At 41.3% G+C, this 26,765-nt stretch overlaps 1 protein-coding gene across 1 annotated transcript in view; it reads right to left on the bottom strand.

Annotated features, from left to right (window-relative positions):
* Poxn (Pox neuro) overlaps positions 1-26,765 on the bottom strand; it is a 91,907-nt gene that overhangs the window by 18,238 nt on the left and 46,904 nt on the right. Inside the window, exons 2-3 of the mRNA XM_065221267.1 lie at positions 24,264-24,404; positions 24,111-24,190 (exon numbers count right to left, since the gene is read on the bottom strand). Coding sequence (XP_065077339.1) covers positions 24,111-24,190; positions 24,264-24,404 — 221 coding nt within the window. The remainder of the gene's footprint in view (positions 1-24,110; positions 24,191-24,263; positions 24,405-26,765) is intronic.

Genomic DNA, 26,765 nt, shown 5'->3' with positions numbered 1-26,765 from the left:
CGCACAGGTCTACCCCAAGCTGGGTGGTGGCAGAAGATGATGGGACCTTCGAGGAGCTTGAGCAAATCGGATAATTTGCTATTCAGATCGGGAATCTTACGGCACGGCAGGTAAGCTGAAATTATCGTGGCCTTGATAGGACATTGTAGTCTGGGAGCTTCGGAGGATCCAGTGCCTGAGCGTGTGACAATGACGGCACTTCCACGGCGCGAAAAGAAAAAAACGAAGAACGAAACAAACTAAAACCGAACAACTCGAGAAGGCGAGCGGGAATCCGAACTGAACTGAACTGCTTGACGGTCAAGCAGAGAATTGTCGTCAATTTTCGGAAAAATCATAGATAGGGGAAATGTAGGTAATGTCGGCCTAAGTGTCCCTTATTTGGGCCCATACATAAATTCAGCAATCGACTAAATTTTCAATAGCAACCAAAAACATCCATTAGTAACGTCCCAATAACGCATTCATCTAGATAAAATTGATAAATAGCAGATTTTTAGCGTTGGGCCCAATCTATAGATCCATAGGCCAACATTAGAGACATTTCCCCTATATGTATTTGATGTTTTCAGCTCGATAGGCTAAACATAGGCGCGTAGTCCTAGGTTCTCTCCCTTAATACAGAAAGATCATATTTTTCGATCTCAACCGGAAACTAACACAGAATCTTAAGGTGTAATTAACTATGCTGCATTTTCAAAGTTTCAAACCAGAGTTAATGTACACGTGCATCCATCCCGCGTGATAGAGACACGCTTTATATAAGATCGTAGGTGCCTGGTAGGGTAGGATGGTGCAAACGCACCGTTTAAGCAAAATCGTCAATTGCTGGCGAATGGAAGCTAAAATCAAGAAAAAAGTAATGGCGTTTGGTTTATTACCATGTTTTCTACGAAGATCGAGTGATTTAGAACTACAAAAGGATGATTATCCATGACTTTCAAGGTATTTTATAAATTGTTTCCAAAATGATAGCGGGGCAAAACGCCTGATTCATGATGCAATATGCACCACAACATTGGGGCAAGACGCACGACAACAATGGCCAAAACCAGGCATACCAAAAGTACCACCTCATGACAGTATTCCAACGTCTGCCGCTTTCTTTTCCCTACGCCAGCCTTGAGATTGAGCTATAAGCGACAGCCCACAGCGAGGCTGTTATACGACATGCAACGTTGCCGTCTTGTGCAGTACACGACAGCTCGTTCTCAGTCATGTATTTTGTTCGTTCGACTATGACAGCCTCGGATGGTCATTCGTAACGTTCCTCGTACATACAACAAGCAGTCCGTCGAACTGCCGATTCGTTGCTGCTGTCTTTGAAATTTTGTTTGTGTGTCGTAAGACTACACTACCAGTGTGGCGCCGGAGCTCGTTCGGTGTTGCTATCACGTTCGTGCTGCCCATTGCAAAATTTTCATCCGATATTTTTTTAAAAACGCGCGGTCTCCGGCGAAAAATATAAGCCTACCCGACACCAACCTGACTTCTACCAAACCCCAACCCGATGTTGGCCCGACATTGACCCGACATAAACGCAAAATTGACCCGACATCGACCCGACATTTGGCCGACGTCGACCATAAATTGACTTTACATTGATCCGACATCGGGCCGACATATCTGTTCGGGATCATTCTTCTGGGTTTCTTCCATACTCCACTGCCGTATATCAATTGTATATAATGTCTCGTGACAGCCTTTTCGTGACAGCCACTTGGGTAAGCTGAGGGATGTCGTCGATTTGTGAAGGCTGTTATGACGACAGAAACATTGAGAACCTGGTCATAAAGAATTGTATAAATACAGCCCATTCGGTTCACTACGTTCCAAGCACGATGATTTTAGCAAAGCGGGTATAGATGCGACTGTTCTAATACAGCTTTCATTCGTTCGTGCGTGCGCTGTTGCCAATACACTTCGAATTCAGATCTGAACGTACGGTAGCAAGCGGAAGTAAAGCACACAAAGCAACAGTCAATTCAGGTATAAACCAACTGTCGCGAGGAGGTTGTACTATTTGGAAGCCTGGCCAAAACGCAACACAACATTGGGGTAAAATGCACCCCATGGTAGACAAACCATAACCCCTGCAAGTAGATAATGCAAAGGGATGCGGTATTTCAAATGATTATTTCTTTATATTACATCAGAAATAAGGTCTCAAAATCTCAATAGAATGTTAAACTGGATTCATCAAGTAAAATATCTAAAAAATATACGAAAAGTAAATTCGTTAAATTTTTTTGTGATATATATGATGTTAAAAGCTTAATTTTCAGTCGATGATTTTAACAACTGTGTCCTGTTTTGCACAAAATGCTATTTTTTTTAAAGGAATCAATAGGTCAATATATGATTTTATGATCAAGAATTATTTGTGAAACCTCCAGTTGAAAACAATCACAAACCGTTACCCGGAAAACGCATCTGAGGAAAAGTTATCGATGTTTTTTTCAATAAGTGGGCATTTTACCCCAGGGGTGCATTATGGGCTGTTCTCCCTTACATTTCGAGACGTATTATTTCGCGTTTCTTTTTTGTTCCTACGTGCCTTATTCGTGTCACATGTGCTGTGTCTCATGAGCTAAGCTCGGCGAGCTCCAGGGAGATCGGCAGCATACCTCCGTCCTGCGTACATGCTAAAAGTGGCTGGTTGGTGATAAAAAAAACAACAGAGAACTGTTGTAGTCCTGTCACATTCTCGTGTTGTTGGTACAACTGATTGATTTCAATCAGTTGGTATTCAGTTTTTGAGGGTTGAGAGATTGTGGTTTTATAGAAGTATTTCAAGCGGAAGATGAGTTAAACGATTACGAACCAATTACCGGCGGGGTTATTTGTTACCGATCCGTGCGCATGGAATTTTCATGGTTCAAAATATTGATTTAGCTCCACCAAGTTCAAACGATTTCAAATCAGCTCCTGATCATTCTCACAAAATTTGTTCTCATTAGGATGCGAACTCATACTGCACTTGGCCCTTTAAAGTTTATATGGGAATTGAAAAATTAAACGTTAGGATAATTAGTTAATAATTTTTTAGGAAGATGATGTTCTTCTGACATGGTTCATTTACTACTCAGCAGAAAACATTGGAATAATAGGACAAAAAATCGAGGCTATTATGTCATAAGGACAAGATGCAGTGTTGCCCTGAAAACAGCCGATTAATCCTACCAGCAAGTTATCAACTTGGAAATTAATTAATAACAAATTTTTTTTTGACATTCAATTAAAAAGTGGTTTTCAACAAAATTGTAGCTGGGAAATTTTCACGTAAGAGGGGGGCCCAACAACTTTTCCGTAAATCATTATGGGGCAGGGCTAGAACGATGAGGACAAAAAATACACTTTTCTTATAATAATTCCCATATAAACTTCAAAGAGCCAGTGCAGATTCAGTTCGCCACCAAATTAGCTCAAATTTTGGGATATTGATCAGCCTGATTTGGATCCGATTGATCTTGGTGGATCAAATTGATAGGTATTTTGCAGCTGGCAGAGAACCAATAATTCGGAGGGCCCTTTAAAACAACTTTGTTGTTGAAATTGATTCGTGTGACTTCATCCATCAGTATTTTTAGCCTTTCAAGCTGTAGCCGACATCACTAGTTAATTCAAACATGTACTTAAATTTGAAAACTGTTCAAATATATTTAGACAAAAAGCATGGTGTGTTCGTCCCAAGTAGTAGTCCACCTGAAAATATGATGAAAAATAAGAAAACTGGATTTTAAATGTTGGGATGAATCCAACATATTTGTCATACTCAACGGTCAGTATCTGAATCGAAAACCATGTTTTCCAAAATGTTTATTTAGTAGGCTCAATATTTTTGAAAGCTCTGCGGAGCCGAAGGACTAAACAAATATTACAATGGAGATCTAAATCGATTTCCTATATTTTTTTAAGTGCTTGCAACGCATCGAATCTCGACAGATCCGCAAACCCTTTCTGCCGAGGATGCTGATGCTCGTTTTTGCATGCTTTATCGGCCTCCTGAGGGTACGTCCATTATCACCACCTCTTCATGCAGCACCTCTACCACTTCCTCTGTTGATTTACTGGTGCTGTCTGACAATGCACCTACAGCCACTACACCAGGGTGCGAACTGCTATCCGAGTAGCAAGGAATTTTGTAGTTCTTCGAGAAACTTCGTGTTACTTGAGGGAACTTTTTAAAAGTTCAGGAAACTTTCTTGAAGTGCAGATGTTTCTTTAAAGTTCAGCTAACTTTGTAGAAGCTCACCGAACTTCAGTGAACTTCGTAGAGTTTCATCGAACTGCTTCGGTAACTCTTCTTCTTCGTACCTGAAAAAAATATAAGACAACAACACTTCATACACCTCGCAGCTCGTAATTGACAGTATGGGCTGAATGAGGCTATTCTTACTGTCACTAATGTGATTAGTAACACTTATGCTTTGTTTGACTCTAATATTCCGTTAACTGTTTTCACTAGAACACTGTCCTGATTTTGAATGTTTCTTTGGTATTTTTATTATATTTTGTTTTATGCATTAAGACCAAAATATGTCAGATGAATCATGAGCTGAATTTAGTGAAATTATTTGAAGTTCTGAGATCATGGAAAAGTTCAGAAAACTTCGTAGAAGTGGGAACTTTATACAAGTTTAGGTATCTTCGTAGAAGTTATTTGTTTAATGGCAGGGAACCTCTTTATTATTCAGGGACCTTTTTGTGCAGCAAAATTTGCGCGTTCTTAAGATCTAAAAGTTATTTGAAGACATCTTTGCTGAGAAATTCGAAATAAGAAAACTAAAGCAAAATAACTGTTTTTTTAGCGCCACCCTAACTCAATTCAAGAAAATAGCTCTAAATCGACCAATTTAAGAGATACAAAAAAGTTGTTTTGAACAAAGTTGCTTGAAATTAGCTCAGCTATAACTTTGCCGAAGAATGTATACCTTAATTTATTCATACAAAAAAGTTAGATTCTTGATTTTAATGATAATAAGAACCACCCTATAATTCATTGTCATAAAAATGAGGGCCTAGCTATAAGGAACAACTTTGTAGAAGAGACTTTTAGACTAAAGTTTCAATTTCAGGCTCAAAACATATCATTCCACCTAAATCTGCATTCTGAACCACTGTGCAATGGTCAGCAGAAGCCGCCTAGATCGTACCGTGTCAACCAGAAAGCGATTTGAAGGAACGGAACAGAAGGTCGGTAGACTTTGTGATATTTATAATTGGAATGGTAAATATATCACTGCACTGGTCTACACGCTCATCTGAGTTAAAGCCAACGATGCCCGCTCATGTCACTATTTTGCTGCACCTATTTAACATAGACCGCGCCATCACCCAGTGGGTCACCGCTTCTGCTATAGAATTTATCTGAATGCTCGATCACATGAGGCACATTAAAAAAAAAATCTGAACATTTTTAAAGTAATGTTAACAAAGTATAAGTGAAAGCGTAAAGGTAATAGGCCAAGAAAAAAAATGTTCTGCAAAAAATTCTTCCACCCATTGAATTATCATAACATTGCTGCATTCGTAGTATTCCGATATAATCTATTCAAAATACGTAACATCCTATCTAACAATGTATACCAGTTGTGTTGCCGATGAATGGTTAATTTACGTTGAAAATGTGTGAACCTCTTGCAACGGTCAAATCCCTGTACAATACCGATACACTTTTTGTAGAATTTTTGTCCATTCTATATTTTGAAAATAACGTGTCAAAAGATGTTAGTCATGCAAGTGCATGACTGAACCGGAAAAAATAAACAACGAATATTCTAATTGACCGGCAAATTAATGGCTTTTGCTATTAGAGGTTTCAAGAATTTAAGCATTGCAAATATATGCTACCTTTCCTCTAAAATAGGAATGGTTTGTGCAAAACCAAATGAAATGTCGGTCAAAGCAACCAAGTTTCAACAGCCTGTATTTCGCTTACCTACACCTTCCAGAACTTCGAGCTCTACAGTTCTAGCATTAATCGTAGCACATGAGATGAGGCACATGAGATCAGCGCGAGCCTCGCGCACGCCAGGATTTTTGGGTGTCGCATTTGTTTCTCGCTCGTATCTTATTCTCGCGTGTCTCTTTCTCGCTCGTCACATGTTGTTTTCGTTGCGACGGGAGACGGTTCGTTGGGAGTCTCGGCAGCACATTTTTGTACACACGAGAAAAATGTAACTCTGTTTCAAACCTAGTTTTTCTCAACACTCTTCATTTATGTTTTAAAGAACCAGTCATCACGCAAAATTGTCTTGATTTAAAACACATCCGTGCAATCTATCATCAGCATCTGATCGAGAAAACTTGCTTTATCGAATGACAAGTTTGCGTGGGTATGTTTTGATCTTCGAGAAATTTCCATTTAAAGCCGTTGTATATTGGTTCTTCCGCCTATTTCAACTGTGGATCTAGAGATGACGACAGCCCTTAGACTGAATATGTTCTGAAGCAGTACACTACATACAAGGAGAAGTTCTATGGTGCTCTACGCTCAGAAACAAATGTTTAAACTTCTATCCCCAACCAAAGTTTGACCCATGCAATTGAAAGCAATAACAATCCCCTATTTCACCTCTAGTAAACCCGATAAAGCCGCAAATCGATATCTGCTTCGCTTGCAACCCGGTTTCATGCCCTGCGATTACCCCCACCCTTGGGCAGCAACAATGACCATAGGTAATGGCATAAAATCAAATCACATCACCCGCCAACTGACGCCGAAAGGTGTTAATCTCACCATAAATAATAGAATTACACGAAGCAGAGCACAGACTTACCCGGTCATAATTGCATCCTTTCCCATCCGATTATCGAACCAACCACATCGTCAGAGCAGCTAGAACCTCCGCATAACACCTTAATTATAATAATAAAATAATTTCCAGTGTTTTCCAGGCGACTACATTCTTCTACGATTTGATTCAATATTTTAGCAGCCCCGCGGGTGCCAGTGACACACCGAACCACTAGTGTTTATATCAGAGCCCCATCGTACAGGGGCTGTTGATGTTTATCACAGCTGGCACAAACCGAACCGAGATGGTCTATGATAATTTTCTTTTACGATGCACTTTTGTATGTGCGAGACATAGTTGCGGTAAATGATCGATTGTCGATCGTAAAGTTTTATTAAAAAGAGGTTGAACGTGGTGGAAAATATTTCTGCTCTGACTGCCGATATGGGGTGCAATAAAAAAGAACAAAAAGGTTACAATTAAAATAATTTGTACTTTCAATTTACATACAATTTGGTTCTTGTGGCCATTGTGGATGGAATGTAATGGGAAGCATTTTTCAAACCCGATGGGGGCTGTAATCATGTTGATGTAAAGGTTTTCGGTACAAATGCAGTCAGCATTGGGACAAGACTAATTGTGGTCAAAACAACAAAAGGTGATTGAACAATTAATTTTAATAACAGAGCAGCCTTCTGAGAGGCGAATGTCCACTGCCGTCGGGATTGGGGAGTGATTAAAATTATTATTTTCGATTTAATTATACACGTCACCTTCGGTTGGTCTTTTTTTATTATTGGGTGGCTTAAAATGGGCAGTGGCTGCCTTCTCACACCATTGAGTGAGTGAATTGTTTCACGACCACGACGATGGTACTGAGCGAGCTATTTATTGGACCTTTTATTATTCGGGGCGTGATATCAGTTCGGAAGGGAGATAAGGCGTTTTATTGCCACCACCGCACAGATTTCCTCGCTTCCACGGCACATTCCAGCCCATTTCGCTTCGGAACTTCCATTTAATTCCGATAACATTGAAAGCTTTCCACAATTAAACGTATCCGTGAAAATTTTGTTACCCTTTTAGAAACCCCTGCTTGCAGGTTGGGGCCCAGGTAAATCCATCAATTATACGCAAACCGCACGGTAGTGGTGAGAGTCGACAGCTAAAAACAAAACGAGCCTCTTTGCGTCCTAGCACTAATTTTCAACACCCAAATTGCCTCATTTTCCAGTCTTTGATATGCCGAAGCCGATTTATAGGACTTCTCGGAACCGAGTTATGAGTGCACGCGTGTTATTCAGGAAGGCGGAAAAAAGCAGTACGGATAACTCAAACACGCAATTTTCCTGTCCGAGCAGTAAGCTTTGGCGATATAGTAAACCACACTTTCGACCGCTTGCCAATCTCGTTAGAAATATATAGGTACGTGAAGTGAAGTGTGGCTAAATTGAAACAATCTGTGGATGCTTTGCATGTTCTGAACCGTTGCGGTCGTTTGTCGCTAAACGGGAGCTTTGAAAATTTTGAGATTGATTCACTGTCAAGTTGGGGTTAGTCGACTCGTATCCTAGTCTGCGTGATGATCTTTTCGTGTACGATTTTATTTTAATGATAATTCGGAGAAAACATATTTTCTTGACGTAGGACTACGTCTTTCGGGAAGGGTGCCAATCCAGGGAAATGCAACGAAAATTGGTCAGACTTTAAATGCTAATATCTTGACCAATAATCAATGGATTTTGATGATTTGTATGTCGATCGATTCAGCAGTTTTATAAGATTTGTGTGGTTTGTCACACATTATAAATGTTAAATATTTAAACAGCAAAATAAACGAATATGGAAACATTCAAATTCCTCATACATTTTCTTCGACTGCAAGGTGCTCACCCCTAACACAGCCATCAGAAAGTTGGTCCCTAACAACACAAGGCGAAGCCGCATAATCATTCAGCATTGCCCGTTGTACGGGCCGACCTCGAACTTGTTCGATGCAGGGTGGACATCGTAGCATTTTTTTCTATTCATTCACCTACATCAGCTAAATACAGAAAAAAAAGGAGGGGCATGAAATGATAATCCAAATGCTTAAGTAAGCGAAACGTTGAAAATTTGACTGCAGAGTTCATTCTCTGCTTGATCGACAAGCAGTTCAGTTCGGTGTTAGCTCGCTCTCTCGAGTTGTTTGAAAAGTTCGTAGCAATAGTGTTCACACTCTCTCTTTCGCGGTTTGTCGTGCGTGTGTGTGTGTGCCCCGAAATGGGGAAGCATCGGTCGCGAAGCCCGGCGAAGGACCAGAACCCCGATGAAGGAAGCTCCGGTGTGCCTACCTTGTACAAGTTTGCTGTTCTCCCCATGGATGGGAATATCCAGCCAGCTGTGTTGGAAAAACGCAGCAAGAAGAGGAAGAAGAATCGAGGCCAGTCTGATGTCACTGCGACGAACAACAGTGATGTTGGAGATTTCGGTGATGTTGGAGATTTCGGTGACGCTGCCGAAACCGAGAATACTGCCGAAATGAGCAAGGCAAAAGTGAAGCTACCTCCATTGGTAGTGAAAAATGCCCATCTTAATGAGCTCATCACGCATGGGCAGAGTCGGCACTAAGGTGGTGCTCCGTACTAAAACGTAGTATTTATGACGTGGTCGTCACCCACCTGAGAACATCCAAGGTGGAATTCTTCACCCACGACATTCCTGGTGAGAAACCGTTCAAGGTCGTCATCAGGGGCCTACCTAACTTCGACCCGAACTTTATCGAAGCTGAAATCAGAGACCGGTACAAGCTGGCCCCAAGTGCCGTCTATAGGATGACAAGAAGAGACGAGAATATGAAGGCGTATCCGGATTGCCTTTTCCTGGTACACTACCAGAAGGGAACGGTGACGCTCAACGCACTGAAAGCCATCCGGTCCATCAATTCCATCATAGTCCGCTGGGAGCCATACCGTGGCGGCCATCGCTTTGTGACTCAGTGCTAGCGGTGTCTGAACTTCGGACACGGTACCCGCAACTGCGACATTAAGCCACGCTGCGGAAATTGCGCTCAAGACCATGCCACCTCCGAATGTGCTGCGGATGAAGCTGTGGCATCCAAATGTGCCAACTGTGGTGGTGCTCACCAAGGATCTGACAAGTAGTGCCCTAAACGCGAGGATTTCAAGCGCATCCGAAAACAGGCGTCCACCAACAATCAATCAAGACGAAGGAAGAATAAGGCTCCGGCTTTCAGGGCGGAGGACTTTCCGCCTCTTCATGGATAAGCGAATACAAACGTACAAACGTCTGGATCTTCTGCCGGACTAAGCTCTCCATCCCCCCTGGATTCTGGAGACAACCAACAGCTCAACCAAAATAATCCCGATCTGTTCTCAGCCGATGAATTGATGGAGATTTTCATCAACATGACCGGTGCTCTTCGTAAGTGCCGCAATAAACCCGAACAGATCCAAGTGCTCGGTAAGTTCATCATCCAGTATGGTGTCTAAACCGCTAACCATCGCTACCTGGAACGCTTGCTCTGTAAAAGCAAAACAGATTGAGCTTGCCGACTTCCTCCGCAAGCACAGCATCGACGTGGGCCTACTAACCGAGACCCATCTAAAGTTCAGCGACAGCTTCTGATTGCCTGACCACAACATTATTCGGCTTGATCGCACCAGCTCCAGGGGGGGGGGGGGGGGTTAACGGTCATCGTCAGAAAGGGAATCAAGTTTTGCACTCTGCCCCACATCCGCACTTCTATCATCGAGGCCATTAGTGTGGAGGTGGAATCACCAACTGGAAACGTCCGGTTTATCGCTGTTTACTGCCCACGCCAGTGTACCGCAAGCAACGGACTAGGTATCCAATTCCAGAAGGACCTGACCGCCATCACCCGTACTAGCTCCCGATTCATCGTTAGGGGCGACTTGAACGCCCGCCATGAAGCTTGGCGGAACTACCAGAGGAACCGAAACGGATGTCTATTGTTCGACCACGCACAACATGGACTGTACACTGTACAATTTCCGGACGAACCAACTTTCATCTCTCCGACGGGAAATCCCTCCACCCTGGACTTTTTCCTGTCAAACATCGGAGTATCCAAGCCGGAGGCGCACAACAATCTCAGCTCCGACCACCAACCGGTGGTGACTGAAGTCGGTGTCAACGTGGTTCCTGCTAGAAGCTGCCTGCGTAAAGACTATCACCAGGTCAGGGTGCGGTACGGACGAATGGTGGACAGCAACATCAATGAAAATCCACCGCTCGACACCGTAGATGACATCGACCGGATGTTGGAAGGACTCCAACAGGCCATATCCATGGCTGACGAGGCATACATTCGACAATTTCCTGAGAGGGGTAAGCATGTTGCTATTGATTCCCGCACCCAATTTCTGATTCGCTTGAGAAATGTTCGTAGACGCCAGTTTCAGAGGACTGGAGATCTGAGCAAAAAACGTGAAGTGGCCGATCTGAACAGGCAGATTGTTTCCAGAATTGACGCACTCCAAAATGAAAGTTTCGGGCGTGTTGTCCAGAATCTAGACGAGCGCTCCAGACCATTCTGAAAGGTAGCCAAGGTCCTGAAAACTCACCCCAAACCCGTTCCACCTCTCAGAGTCGAAAATGATGACGATCGGCTTTTAATCGCCCCACAGGAGAAAGCAAATGCGATCGGCAAGCATGTCGCTTCATCGCATCGAAGACAACAGGTTTGCTTTCGCGAGAGTGACGTTTATTGAATCCGTTTCTTTGCACGGGTGTGGTTTTTTTTAACCTGCGGTGTGTAAGTGTGCTTGTGATTTTCATTGCCTACCGGGAGGCTGGTTCACCGTGTTCGGATGTCATGCTTTCGGTGTGTAGTTCTATCGAGAATCTCGTCACCGTGTGCGAGTTTGAACACGGTCCGGTTGGTAAATTAGATGGGGAAAGTGCTCGTCTGATGGTCTCTCGCCAGTGTCGGAGATTGTGAGTAAGCTGAAGGATGCCTCGCTGGATTCACCCAAGACTGCACGGGCCGTAGCTGGTGGCCGTGAACGGTTCCTGGGGAAAGCACTAGACGTGAACCTCCTCCCAGATGACCATGGTAATGCAGGAAGTATTACAACAATGGTAATTGCTATTAGATATTTTTTTTCAAACAATGACAGATAGCAGGCATGAAGCTCAAGTGGAGTTGCCGGGAAAAGGTGTTATACAAATGGTAAGCTACAAATTCGCTGTTGTCGTTGTCGTAAGCACCGTCGTATTCGACGTCGTAGTCGCTGTCGTAATCGCCGTCGTAGTCGGCAGTACCGTAAGTATATTTAAAATTAAGTAATCGCTGAAACTATATAAATTATCGCGTATTTATGTTGTTCATTACATACCAGGGCTTAAACAATCGTTGCGTCGGTCATAGCTTGTTATGATTGCCTAAACCATGCGTAAAGAGCAAATCGAAACATTGAACGTCGCGTGCAAGTGGAACTTAATGAAGGCCTAAGTACTCTTCCGTAGCTTTTAGTTTTAGGATTTAAAAGATATTCGGTTGCAGTGGCATGCTTACTGAGCAGAAAAACACGGTCCCAGGTCTTTTCATATTAAAAATGTGTGGTAAGATCGCTTGTTTATAGTGTATTTTGTAAAACTTTTCGTTGTCATACGCGTGCCGCGTTTGAATAGTTATAACAACTTGAGTACCGGTATAATTTGATATGAGGGGCTCGGTGGCCTTAGAGCAACCGTTTTTGCTTCCTGAGCAGAACATCATGAGTATAATCTAAAACCCATCCAAATTCAAGATTCGTCAATCGTTTTATTTTTTAACATGACTACATGGTAATAACAGCAACTGGCCAGATTTTTTTAATTTGATACCATTGAAACAGATTGATCTGTTGCAATTTGATGCTTTAAATGGTGTCCTATGTTTCAGTTGTGTACACAACTGTACACAGCACGTCTGTTCGCTTGCCGACAAGCGAGCTTGTTAAGAGGATCGATACGCATTTGGCTGGTTCGGTATTATGACTGATATTAATTTATTTCGATCGATTTTGCATCAGAAGCATCTGATTACGTAACCCTTCGTTCACACTCAGAATCTAAACTGTGACTATACCAAAAATAGCAAATATTTACTGTACGTACATGCTACCGTTAATCGGAAGCTCACTTACTAGCTGTAAATCACTTCCACAACAAGGGTTAATAATTATCACTTATCACCTCCTGTATGAACGATGTAAGCTACTACTGGCTGGTGGCAAACCAGAAGCCAATATGCATAGGGTAGACCGGGGCTAGTTGGTCAGCTTGGAGAAGTAAGCCTGATTAACTTTATATGTTGTTTGTAGTCCAACTTAACCTTACTTCAAAGACATAAATCTAAAGTTGACCAACTAGCCCCACGCTACTCTAAGTTAAGCTGCTTCCTTCCCTACACGATACGGTTGCTGGTGTGATTATTGCTCGGTACACACATGTCTGTGTTACAGCGAGGGGTTATTATCACCATGCTATTGCACCACATGCCCAAATGATTGATGATCAGCGTAATATAGTGCCGACATTAAACTAAATATGAAAATTATTCATTACACTCGCAAAGGTAGCAGCGGCGTGGCAACTCGATAAAGCCAGCTCGCGTGAATGATGTGATTTATTTACATTAGAACAGCAGGGATTTCCACGACAGCTCGTTTCGTGACGTTTATGCACCTGCGGTGAGTGGTTTTTTTATCGCTTCAGATTTCGTATTTTTTTTTTCTCTTTTTGTGTTGGGGGTGTGAGAAAACCCACATGGGCTTGGCTGAAGTTCATCAATGAAAGGTTTTGCTAGACAGCTTGGCACGTCATCGACCGTAGCCAACAATGAGCTACTAAACTGTGACGACGTATGAACGTTAGTTTGGGTGGGGTAATCGTGGGAACTTGAACACCTTCACGAGCCGTATCGAAAAAGCAATGCTGTGTAACGCAATATTTTTGGATGGTGCTGATAAGAGTTTTCGATTAGTAGATTAATGAAACTCCTGTCAGTATTGTAGTGACAATCCGTATTTGATGGCAAAGCCTGAAGATGTTCTTTGTTCGTACAAGTAAAATATCCTTCATGTATTTTTACCAATAATTTCCCAAAAGGATGACCCTCACGGCACCTAACCAATTTCGCATTAGTATTCTTCGAACCAAACCGCAAACAAAAACAATTTGTTTCCCGCGAGCAGAACAGGTGAATTCGCCAACAAGCTATATGGGTTGGGTACGCTACCGTTCCTGGCTCGAGCTTCAACCCATTGCTGATGGCTGATGGGAACGACTGGGGCCGGACAGCGCTAATTTATGCAAATGTTTCCACAGCTAATCTCCCTCGTCCATCGCTTCATTTGCATTTACCACCCTGGTTGTAGCGATGTTCACACTACATTTTCCCCAGTGGGTGCTTGAACAACATTTAAAAAAATGTGTATCAACACTCGTACCGTCAAAAAAGCTTCCAGAGAGCGAGAGAGAGAGAGAGCAGCCACTACCACCACAACTGCAAGATCTTTCCCTTCCGATCGGTGAACAGATAAAGATCGTAAAATTTAATTTAAATTTACTCACCGTTTTGTCAACATTTCCATGTTGAACTACAGCAGGTAAAAACGACAAACAACGCCAACGAGAGATCATCAACATCCCCCCCTTGACCCGGGTGCGTTGAATGCTCTCGGCTACTCGGCTTTGGCTATGATTTATGGTGCTGCACACTCTCTTCATCTGTTTAACGGCTTTTAAGCACATGTTCCGCACGAAACTAGCGTTGTCTCACTTCCACTAGTGCCAGCTACACTTACAACGGGGTGGGGTCGTTGAAATAGTTGTGTAAATGTGGAGAAAGGCATACATCCATTACACAGCACATGGAACGCATGCATACATAACTCCTCCCAGCGTAGAGTGGCGAGCCCATCCAGTCAGTAGGTCTCTCTTTCAAAAGCCTGGAGTGTCTCGTTCGGTGGATCGCTTGAAGCAACACGAACCTACTGCAGCCGCGCGTTCATATTTCACCCGTAAAACAGTCGAAAGCGGTGTAAATTTGACACGATAGCTAAAATGGAAACACTGTTGTGACCTGAAATAAAGTCCCACTTGTGTGGTTGTTGTTGTTGTTGTCTGTGAGGGTGAGGGTGGACGACACAGTTGAGAAAAGGATTGCATGGGAAAATCGTATGCTGAAGCATTGAAAGGACAAGGTAAAAATGTGTCACCGCACCTAAATCCTGCTGTGATGGGAACATAGTTTTGTTTTAATCATTTTCTGCTCACTACACTCAAGTTTTGACGCGAGGTATTTTTTTTCGCCTCTATTTTTCATCGTGTGATCTTAAATTGCAACCAAATTTAATGCAACTTGTTCCAAAAAATTCCACAACACGATTAAAGAAAAAAAGGATGGTATTAAAAATGCTGTTTGGATCCTGCATGAAGCCGATATCTTTGATATGAAAATCACGTAAAAACAGAATCAAGGGTACGTAATTATGTACTGATCTTTCGGAATATGGCTCAGTAGTCTTACACACTTAATTTTTTTTCTACCGAGCTCGGCTGTGCAAATCTCGGAAAAAAATAAGTTTCACTGAGATCTCAGCAAAAGAGACATTTGATTGCTGAGTCTCGGAGAATGCTTAGGTGAATCTCAGCAAACAAATGAAATGTTTGCTGATATCTCAGTAAAACATTTTTTGCCGAGCTCGGTAGAAAAAAACTAAGTGTGTATGGCATATCAAACGAACTACAATGTTCTCGTTTTGACGTCTCTGATTCTGAAACATTTTTGTAAAGCTACCCATGAAAACACCCGCTAGTTAAATTTAAAGAAAACCAAATAATACCCACAACCGTTCTACATGGAAACATCATCCAAACTAGAACATAATTTTTACAACATTCTCGCAAACAAAAAAAGTACAGACAACACGACAGGCTTAACGTATTTAGACAAGAATCGACGACATCATATCAAGAAGACTGGCAACTTTACCAGAATCCAAGCGACAGATTCAATAGCGATGGGCTTGAGTGAAGGTTGAAGCAACGCATAAAACAAACTTCTGATGATGTAATCTTTGCTATCAAATTCGTTGGAAGCATTTACCTTTGAGGGGCAGATGACACGATTGTACCTATCTCATAGCGTTCGTAGAGAAAATGGAAGAGTTGCCAGTCTTCTTGATGTGTTGTCTTCGCAAAAATGATCATTACTTTATCCCTGAAGAAGGACCAAATCTGGACCAAAACGTCGGAACGAGAACATTGTTGTTCGGTTGATGGCATACTTACTTATGGCTTTTGTTGGCTTCTCAACCGAAAATGGAACATGTAACAAATTAAGAAAGATTTTGAACGTTAATAACTCAGCTGCCCCTGGACCAATTTCAATAATTTTATCACCATTCGATCAGAAATATGGCTACGCATCGATAACAATGCTTCCGAATGTTGATTTTTAACAAGAAACTATTGAAAAACTGATAAATGTCCAGCATTGTCCAAGAGCGTCGCATTAACTAACAAATCCACCAATTACCTGCATGCATATGCTGCTTCCCCAGCACAGTCGTCAGAGAGTAGTAAGTAGACGAAACAAGTCGAAGTGGCATTCGCCTCCGATCCTCGGGCGCGTGCGAATAGGGAGGATGGAATTGCGTAATATTTTGCACACTCATCGCCATATTCAGAACCAAACGCAAATTCTTCTAGATAACCACCATCCGTCGTCTGGCTCGCCGTGGCGGTGGCAAACGTATCTCCGGTCTGATCTACGAGGTGTGCTGAAGATGTTTCTGGAAAATGAGGTCCGTGTCACCTACACTAAACACGCCAATCGTGGCCATGGCCATGGATGTCCTCTACGGCTCTTTTCAGGGCCATCAAGCTTATTACAGTAAAGAGTTGGAATAGAATTTATCTGTGCCTGTTTGTCCATATTCAGAACCACAAGCCCCTAACGACCACACAAAATGCTCTCCAGAGTTGTAATCTTGTAACCAAACTTGGAAGCAGGGGTGCAAGTGATTTTGATTGATTCTCTTAATCAATGGTACGCCTACAATTCAAAAACGGAAAGAGTTGAGATAATAGATAATTGATCAATTAAAAGAACTAAATGCTCTTCACATTTATTCCGTCCACTAGCGGTCCTACGTCAAGCTTCCGTTCGTGCCCCTAGGCACAGACCCTTCTACTTTTTTATGAGTTGGGTGGAAATGCTATCGAACATGAAGCTTTAGTATGATAATTTAATAGCTAGAGAATGGTATTAGAGAAGAGGGTAGGTAGATAGTTTCGTTAGAGTATGAAAATTGAATATAAGTTGAAAATGAGCGAAAGGCTATTAATGCGACAGTACAAGTCAAACGCCCACTTCTTTACCTGACTCGTACGATGTACAAGAAGATTTTAAATTTTCATAATGCCGTGCTCTAACGGAACTATCTACCTGCCCTCTTCTCTAAGACCATTCTGTAGCTAATAAATTATCACACTAAAGTTTCATGCTGCATAGCATTTCCAACCAACTCTGAAAATCGCAAACTTCACGTATGAAGTAACATAAAAACACTTTGAATATTTTATATGTCCAAAACATTCATCCAAAAACAATTTTGTTCAATTTGGTATTCAACTCTGCACACATTAATTCGTGCCGAGTAATTGATTTGTACCGAAAGCTGTGCCAAGCGCTGTGCCGAACGTGTCTCTTAATGTCAATCAAAGTATGCCTATCAAGGCGTCAATATTCCATGAGTTTGGCAACCCTCAAAGTTATGAGTTTATGATTGTGTTAACATTCTCAATTGATCATTTTGTCAAGTTTCTGCATTCATGTTCCATCAGATGTCCCAGCTGTTGTTTGCAGTGACATCTATTGGAAACTAGACACAATCTGTTTTCCTATAATTGTTCACAGAGGACACTGCAGTGCAAAACATGTCTGGTACCTCTATATATGCATTTAGATTATTATTCGAAGTCCCTCCTTTTTTACACATTCTGCACACAAAATAGCTCACCCCTCACAGAATTTCCCGCTAAATTTTATGTATGGGGCGGGGCATAAAGTATCTTTTGCGCAGAATTTGTAAAAAAGGAGGGATTTCAAATGTTAAAGTAAACCAGACATGTTTTGTAGTGACAGGTACTCTATTGTATAATCTGTGAAAGGGAAATCAGAAATCGAGTGTCATCAAAATACATGGCATGTTGAGAGATTGAGGTCGTGAGATCAAATTTTCTCTCTGAAATTCGAATTTTGTGGTTCTCTGGCAACTGGTAGTAAAGCAGGTAAAACTGGATGGGGAAAATTATTTTTAATTAATTGTAGCTTGTTATACAATAATTTCCGGGAAAAAACTGAACGACAAAGTCACTGATTGATTTCTCTAGGTTGTCGTTCACATTTTTTCACCTGAATATGCACCGAAAGCGAATTATTCCCACTTCTCTCAATTTATATAAGGGGATTTTTATCACTTTCTACCAGCGGAACAGCGCCATCTCTGTGGAAAATGGTCGAACAAAATGATTCATTTCTCTGATGGATGGATGGCAAGCATTCAGCTTCATTCTCATTAGAGCGTTAGCGGGTCCTGGAAGGTGGAAGAGGAACTGCAAACCATCAAACCAATATGGTGTTCAAGCAAATTCCACAAGATTCTGACTCGATGTCCTTTTGCATTGGTGGGTGTACTGACACAAAGGAGAAACCCGATCGATGAAGAATGAAATTCCTCCCCGACTAAAGTAAACCTAGAACTAGAACGAGTGAAAGTGCAATCCCACGCTAGGAGCAACATCGTCGAACCAGTTTTAAATCATCTGATCGACTCATCGACTTGCGTGTCCTCAAAGATATAACCGGGGCCTATCGTATTGCTGATTATGATGCCTTCTACCACCTCCTAATTACACACCCCCAAGCCTACCAAGCTACGATCTGATGCAGTTGAGGTACCTTCCGCAATGTTCCACCGATGAAAACTATCAAACATCATCTATCCCTGAACATCTGTCATACTTCGAAAATAGGATTCTCGGCCAGCACAAACTTCAACGGAAGCGCTTTTCTGGCGCCTGTAGGCCTTTATAGAACTCGAGCAGATTCCGCCCAATCCACTCAGCTCAACACAGATGACAGATGTGGGCGATTCTTGATTCAAGAGCTTATAGCATTCTATGGTCATCCCTATAAAGTCGTGTGGGTATGCCATCGAAGTCCATGCCAATTGAGACTAATGACTGACAAGAATATCCGAGGAAAAACACAGAGAAAATATGAATATTATGAATATAAATGTGAATATTTCCATCCCGAAGATACTCGGCAAGACCGGGATTCAAATCTGGCCACCCCCTATGATAAGCTTGTTTTTTAATAGTCCATTATGCATAGTAAAATTGTTAATGTACCTCAACTCTAACAGAAGATCGTGCTCTGATCATTCGTTGTACGCTTCGCATAAAATGCTAAGTTCAAAAATAAGAGCTGTATTCTGGAATAAAGCCTCCAATGGCTGACCTTTGGGTAAACCATGTGGGCGATAATGTGAGCAGCGTTGGGAAAGTTTGCGATTTCACGAAGTTCATCAAGGAAATCGCGAGTCGTATTGAGTTTTGGTGAACTTTTTCAATACTGAATGTGAGGATTCATCAAGCTCGATGCTCATAGTTACTTCGTAGTTCTTTTCGTACGAATAACAGCATAACGTAGGTGTTCCACCATCCCCGTCGTATAGTCGGGATCCATTTGCTCAATATTGATGAAATTCTTGGTGTAGCTTTCCAAATTTATCACCAAAGGCAACCGTCGAGCATTTTTCACAATTATTCCATCATCGAAAACGAATCGTCTATAGAGGTAACTGAAGTGAGGCCCGAATAGAAACTGTTCCAGATAAAAAAAATGACGATCCGCTGAGATTTGTGCTGTGATTCGGAAGAGACGGACTTAGTTTTGCTAGGTTTGAAGAGATTCACGATTCAGGCAAAACTTACAGAATTTTTCGAAAGATCCTCAACACCGGTGGGTACACGTTTGTTGTTTTTAAATTCTTGATTGAATCCTTGTATTACCAATTTTATGCAAGGTTGCAAATACTCATTTCAGCTTTAACAATGTTTTTTCTAAATTATGAAATAATTAGATGCCATGATCAAATTTTGAATTGGTAGGATACAAGAAGAGGTTGCAAAGAATGTGTTTGACATATTAAACCTGTTTATTTCACTTCATGAGAGTCACAATCAGCGATTTTTCACAAACTCACTCACTCATTCACTCACTCACTCAGCGTTAAGAAAATCGCTGATTGTGACTCATAGAAAGCAAAATTTACAAATTTTATGTTTCAAACGCATACTTTGTAACCTCTTCTTGTAAGTTACAAGTTAAACATGCCATCATACCATCTTTTGGTTTTATTATTCCGAAAAACATTATTTTAGCTGAAATGAGTATTTGCAACCTTGGTTTTATGATCCTAGGTTTTATGTATGACACTCTCTCACTAGCTTCATTTATGAGTAAACAAAGTATTGAACCGAGTAGTAAAGCTTAGCAACGATTGGCAAAACGTCGACACTCAACAGTGATGCCGTTTTATATTATATTGTTTGTTAATGTGCCCATGCTGTGTTTCGGCACAGTGTGCAGAGTTGATTGCCCCTTGCGTACACGTGAAATTGTCACCAAAAGCAAGGTTCCAGATGCTCACTACTCATTATTAACATTTATCCAAACTTTTTTCCCGCACCCAATTCCCATTAATTTTAATACATCGAGATAAATTAGTGCCTTCCAACACACCTGCCTACTTTTTATATGAGGTGTACCAAAATCCGTAAATCGGATTTTTCGGATTTGTTTTTGTGGAGTAGTGGTCGAGTAAGGAGCTAAAAAAACCATCATGTGAACCAATAGTAAATAGGCCGCGCTTAAACTGACGTGTGATTTTTTGCTATGTATAGTATTTTGACTATATGTTTTAGTATTACTTCTACGTGAAGTCAACGATTTACATAGTTGAAGATGCTAATTTCAAATAACAGACTGTAGTGGTAATTTTTATACGATAGATGGAGTAGATGAAAGCATGGAGTTGATAGTTCCGTTAGAGTACGGCAGTGTGAAGATTGCATATAGATATTAGAATAGAGGGGAGTTTGGTAAAGAGAGATGAAAAAACCGATTTTTACCTTCCTTAAAAGTTGTCCTAGCTCGCTATTCTAATATATATATGCAATCTTCACACTGCCGTACTCTAACGGAACTATCAACTCTATGCTTTCATCTACTCCATCTATCGTATAAAAAATACCACTACAGTCTGTTATTTGAAATTAGCATCTTCAACTATATGTATAGTATGTTTTTCCGCTGATTACTTCAAAAATTTTAATTGAGTTTTGATTCGGCTGGTTTGGGGCTAGCACTACGTTTCCTGGACTGTTCCTTATTCCAATCGTGAAATCAAATCGAACCAGAATTCAAACCAAAAACTGAACTGATGTAGGACAATGTAGAAGTTCTACGACTTCAGAAGGGAACGCTCAATATGTTCGATCTACAAAAGTCAAGTTTCGCAAATAAGCTGTTGTTGGAAGATAAGGACATAAGCGCTCAAGAAATCTTAGACCTTCTTAATGACATCATAACATTTCTGTTCCTCCTGCATATAAGCTTCGTGCCGATGTTCCTAGTAATTGTGGATGAGCTTAAACGCAGTGAATTCCAGAAGGAATTCCGGAGAATTCCAGCTGAGCTTTCTCTTCCTAGTTTCGAACAATTTCATTTTCAATAGCTGGACAGCCTTGTTGGTGGATGCCATCATGGAAATTTAGCACAATGCTAAATACTGGGAGAAGGAGAAACAAACGACGCCACAAGCCGAAATCTCAAAACAGCTACAAATTTGTCTGCAAATATATCCATCCGATCGGTGATGGTATCCGTTAAGTCAAGCCTGGTGGTAGCCTTGAGTCATCGTTACAATCCGTGCATTCTGTAACACCGGACAGAATTATACAATTCAGCAAGTCCAGCATCACTAGTATCTCATCCGCAAGAACTTCAGCACCAGTTTTCAGTTGCGTACGAAATTATTGCAGAAAAATATGTCAACCGGTTTCAGCCCACCGATGATGACATATTTCAACACAAAAATCAGGTTGCTATGTGTATTTGGCTCAGAGTGGCTCAGAGCTACTCAACATTAACTCCGATTTTACTTATGATCAAAAGCTGTCTTGCCCCTTGTATAGTCTGAAATAGTCAGCATAAGACAGCTTCAGGCAACGGATAGAAAAGTGAACGTCATTCAGATACAATAAACATATGAACGGTCCCAGATGACTGCCTTGAGATACACCAGAAGAAACAGCGAACAGTTGAGAAATGTGATCTATGGGAAAAGTGAAGCATGAAGGGAACCGTGAAAGCCAAGTTTAGCCACTGCAATCTCGTGATTAATTTTATCAAAATCAGCGGAAAGATCGGTGTAGATAACATCCACATGATGACCTCTTTCCATCTCGCGTATCACCGCGTATAATTGCTGTGTATTAAACGAGATTTGTAGCGGTCGATCGTGTTTTTCGCTCGTGATGTAACTGGAGCAAGTGTGTTTTAAATAATCTAGCACCAATAGTTCAAAAAGTTTTGACACTGCACATAAAGCAGTGATGCCTCGGTAGTTGGACATCGACTGCTTATTGCCTTTTTTAAGACAGGGAAAAGAAAATAATCCTTCCAGCCGTCGGAAAAGATCTCAGAATCCAAAGAGAGGGTGAAAATGGATGCTAAAGGTGCGGCCAGGACTCCAATATAGTTCTTAATAACAGCGGAAAGGATTCCGTTGGGGCAAACGCTGAAATAATTTTTCAAACGAATGTCTGCTGTACGAACATTATTACTCGAGATAGGCCGATGCAGCCCAACAGCAAAATGTATGGGAACCTCGCTTACGGCGGCTACTATGTGCTCGTTAGGTAAATTTTCTTTGACGAAGATAATAACAGGACATGAACAGGTCAGCGATTCCCTTCGTATCATACTCCTCTCGATGTGTATTAAACATGGTAGAAGTTAACCCCGATTTCTTCCGTTGATCGTTCACATGGTTCCAGAAGCTCTTGGGATTTGTTTTCAATTTAGTTAGTAGTTGATGCTGATGGGCTTGATTAAGCTGTTTGTTGAGATGCTTATACTGTATGCAAACGAGGTTGTACTTCCTCTTCGACGCCTCCGTTGGAGGTTTACTAAATTTCTTCAAAGCAGCTGGTTTGGATGACTGCAGACGCTTGAGCCGGTACTTGGACCAAAGAGATACCCAATACGAAATAAAATCAGTTTAGAGTGTGAGTTATAGATTCAATATTATTAATCTTGCTTATCTTGTAGACCGTAGAACGTCTAAAATACTTGTAATGTTGCATGGGATTTTATAGTTGAAACTTTGGATGAAATATAATTTGGCCTTGTTCAGGCTATGGAATCAGAGCCCTTAAAAACTGTTGAAGAGGTTAGTTGCCAAATTACTTCTCAAAACAGTATATTGAAAATGCAATTTTCCATCCAAATGTATCTCACTTTTCTCTGGAAAAAAATAAGACTAAGGTAGACTGAAAGTCTACCTACTATAAGCAAAGACGAATTATCTCAATATTAAAAAACAGTGCGATTGAATTTTGTAATCATGATGCCAAACTCACTGTAAACATAAAAAAAAAACCAGGGAAGCATTTCCCTGTACTCACCGCAATGGGCCCATAACTTAAGACAATCACTGAAAATAATGTCACCGATACTCCCTAAGCCGTAATTCAACAGTGACAGTGATGCATTGAGTCGCGTTCAAACTAATTACTGTCAATATTTCTTATCATCACTGAAACATCTTCCCGACCGCAGTTGCTCCTGCATTCACGGCACAGCGAAAACCCCTTTGGAACTATGTCCCGACGGATGACCATGGATCAAACTTATGCGCCCTCTTTCGATTGTCTCTGTCACCGTATACGTTGGGCATAAATTATTTGCTGCACGCAATGGTCTTCCCACTTTCCCAGTCGGACGAAAGATTGCCACCCACACGACCCGACTCGGTAAGACCCTATTTTTAACAGTGGGGTGGGGGTACCATTTGCATGACGCGTCTCATCGTTCCATTTGCGCTTTGTTCACAGTTCATTAATGGTGCGTAGTGGAAACTCATACTTTTATTAAACGATTTTTTGTTCTACTCCGGGCAATCGAGTTGTGGCCACCGGGGCAGGTAATTAAGATTCATTCGGCTCGATAAGCCCCGACAAAACGGTTCTATTTCGAAAGCGTGGTGTTGGTGCACTTACCTTCGTCTTGCTGCCACCGATCGATCCGGGCCTTATCGAACCGGTTTCGTAGAATCGGGTGAGAATTTTCGATACACAACCTGCGAGGGATAATCGACATGAATTACAATTAGAAATATATGCAACACAACGATTTACGGTCGAACCACCTACCATGGGACACCAGAAGCTGGCGGGAAATGTCACAAGGTCGAACGCCCATCAGCGCCAGTTCCACTATCCGTCGGCGGACGATGTCCGGCAGCGGTCTACCGTTGACGAACACACCACCGAGCTGGTTGACACCTGCTTGACCTGCAACGGTACAGTAAAGAAGGAAAACCGGGAATATGAGTCTGGAGTGCCGGCAAAGAACGCTAATTGTGCGGTTGTTGGGAAATATTTAATTCTCTGGCTCCAAGCTGAGGAAACGGGGCCGAATGAATTGGCTGCTCTCTTGGAGATGCGAAAGCGAACATGTTTACTGTCGTTATGGAATGTCAACGCTTTCAATTCTGGTCAATTTGCGCACACACAGCACCCCAATTATAGTGCGGTATTTATTAAACGCAAAAATGCAACAAGCGAGAAATTTTAATCTGTTTGGCAATTAATCGGTTCCCGGCGCGACGGTTCCTGCCGGGTTTTGATGGCTCAATAAACGAAAGCACTGATGAAAATCGGATGGCAGTGTTTGGATGTCTTTGTGCCAGATAACCGTAAGCGTTGTGCACACCATGATGGTGGGTACAAATCTCGGTTTGGGCAAGGATCTTTAAATGTAGGAATTTTTTTGACGATTGGAAGAAGTGTTTTCACTATTTTGGCATCGATTAATAGGGTAGAAAGCTTTTTTACGCTTCTTATAGAGAATGGTATACATATCGCGTGGAAAACTGACTTTTGATCCCAGGCCCGAAGGGCAAATATGTCATATACTATACGTTTTTTTCTTTCTTCTTCTTCTTCTTCGTATTTCAAGCTTATTGCATATCGCATATTAGCTTATTGCGTGCTCCCAACTTAGTGTTCTAGATGCACTTCCACAGTTGTTAATTGAGAGCTTTCGATGCCTATACCATTTCTGCATAAGTATAATTGTGTGCCAAGTACAATCATACTCTACGCCCAGGGAAGTCAAGAAATTTTGCAACCCGAAAACTTCCTAGACCGGACCGGGAATCGAACCCAGCCACCTCCAGCATGGTCTTGCTTTGTAGCTGCACCTTTACCGACTGAGCTAAGGGAGGTCCCACTACTATTTGATTCCTCTCGATTAGATCAGAAAATAGCTGTATGTGTTTATGTGTGTTTGTATGTTTGATTGTGTGTAAATTGTATCCCCTTAGGCATAAATACGTTAGGTATTTTTCAAAGATTTTCTGTGATTTTTCACAAAAAAAAAATCGTTGAAAAATTACAGGAACTGTGAAAAATCACCGAACTGTTTACCGAACGTTCAGTTGTTGAAATTTCGGTAAAATAATCCTAGTGTGTGGGTAGATGGTACGTACTCTTATGTGCAGTAAGGACTTGTAAAAATCTGGGTAAACCAGTTTTTTATGATGAGTAGAATCTACCAAGATTCTGGGTTAAATGGTTCTTATCGCATGATTCTTAAATTTAGAATGGCGCCGGTATAAAAGGGAGATTTTCACACTGTCTAAACATCCTACAGCCGTTATTCTGAACGACACTTCATGCACATTAACGGGGTTTATTTTAAATTTAAACTTCTAGTAACCCTATGACTATCAGAAATTTGAGTATCTGGTAGCCTTATTTGCTGTTTTGTTTTGATTCTGCGTTCCGTTTCGCATCGTTCTATTTCGCTTTACTCCATTCCATGTGGTAGATGACGTTTGAGTAACGTTAAGACTGCATGGCGTATGGAGGTTTTGGCCAAATACCGGCAAATCTAGCTGGCCAAAACCCATGTTTTAAAAAGAGGACTGACTGTCAATGAAGTAGTGCATTGGACACGTTAATAATAGGTGAATAATACCCTATACTTGTTTTTCTCTTTTTCGTTTCTCTTCGCTTGCTGTAGCACTTCAAAGTTGACTTTCGAATTGGTCTTATGATATCGTTCAATTTGGTTTCGCGTCATTGAGGACTCTGTTTCACTTATCAACTCAAGTTATTTTTTTGAAAAGACATCTAGGATAGACTCTATTCCGGCAGGTTATTGAGAACATATTAATTCGAATCAAGCATGAGTTATTAACGGAGTTGTAAATAAGTAGCAAAAAATGCAAAAATAGATAAATTTGTTGTGTATACGGGTGGATTCGGACGATGTGAATTTGTAGAAGTTGATGCAAGTTATCTTTACGTATCGTTGCCACAACAAAAAACCCTGCCCCTAATTACCTGCTAACGTTGCAGGTATTTTTTTTTATAGCTCAATTCGATTTTTTTTTTGATGAAATTCATATATAATTGCATCAAAACTATACATTTTTTAAACTTTATGTGTTTCACAATAATCTCGTTTGTTTAAGCTGTGCCAAAATGTCAGCGCAATTGGTCATAACAGAACAAAGTTACAAAATGTCAAAGTTGGCTAGTTTGTATGAAAATCGTGCTATTTTATTGTCCGCAGTTTGAAGGTTGTTTACTGTACGGGTAAACACTTCGTGGATATCTTTCAAACTAACAACACCACTGAGCATA

The sequence above is a fragment of the Ochlerotatus camptorhynchus genome, unplaced genomic scaffold, assembly GCF_037179485.1.
Source record: "Ochlerotatus camptorhynchus isolate MF236.1 unplaced genomic scaffold, CSIRO-AGI_Acam_v1.1 ptg000012l, whole genome shotgun sequence".
Lineage (NCBI taxonomy): Eukaryota > Metazoa > Arthropoda > Insecta > Diptera > Culicidae > Ochlerotatus > Ochlerotatus camptorhynchus.
The sequence above is the reverse complement of the archived record's forward strand: the minus strand, read 5'-3'. Positions and strand labels throughout refer to the sequence as shown.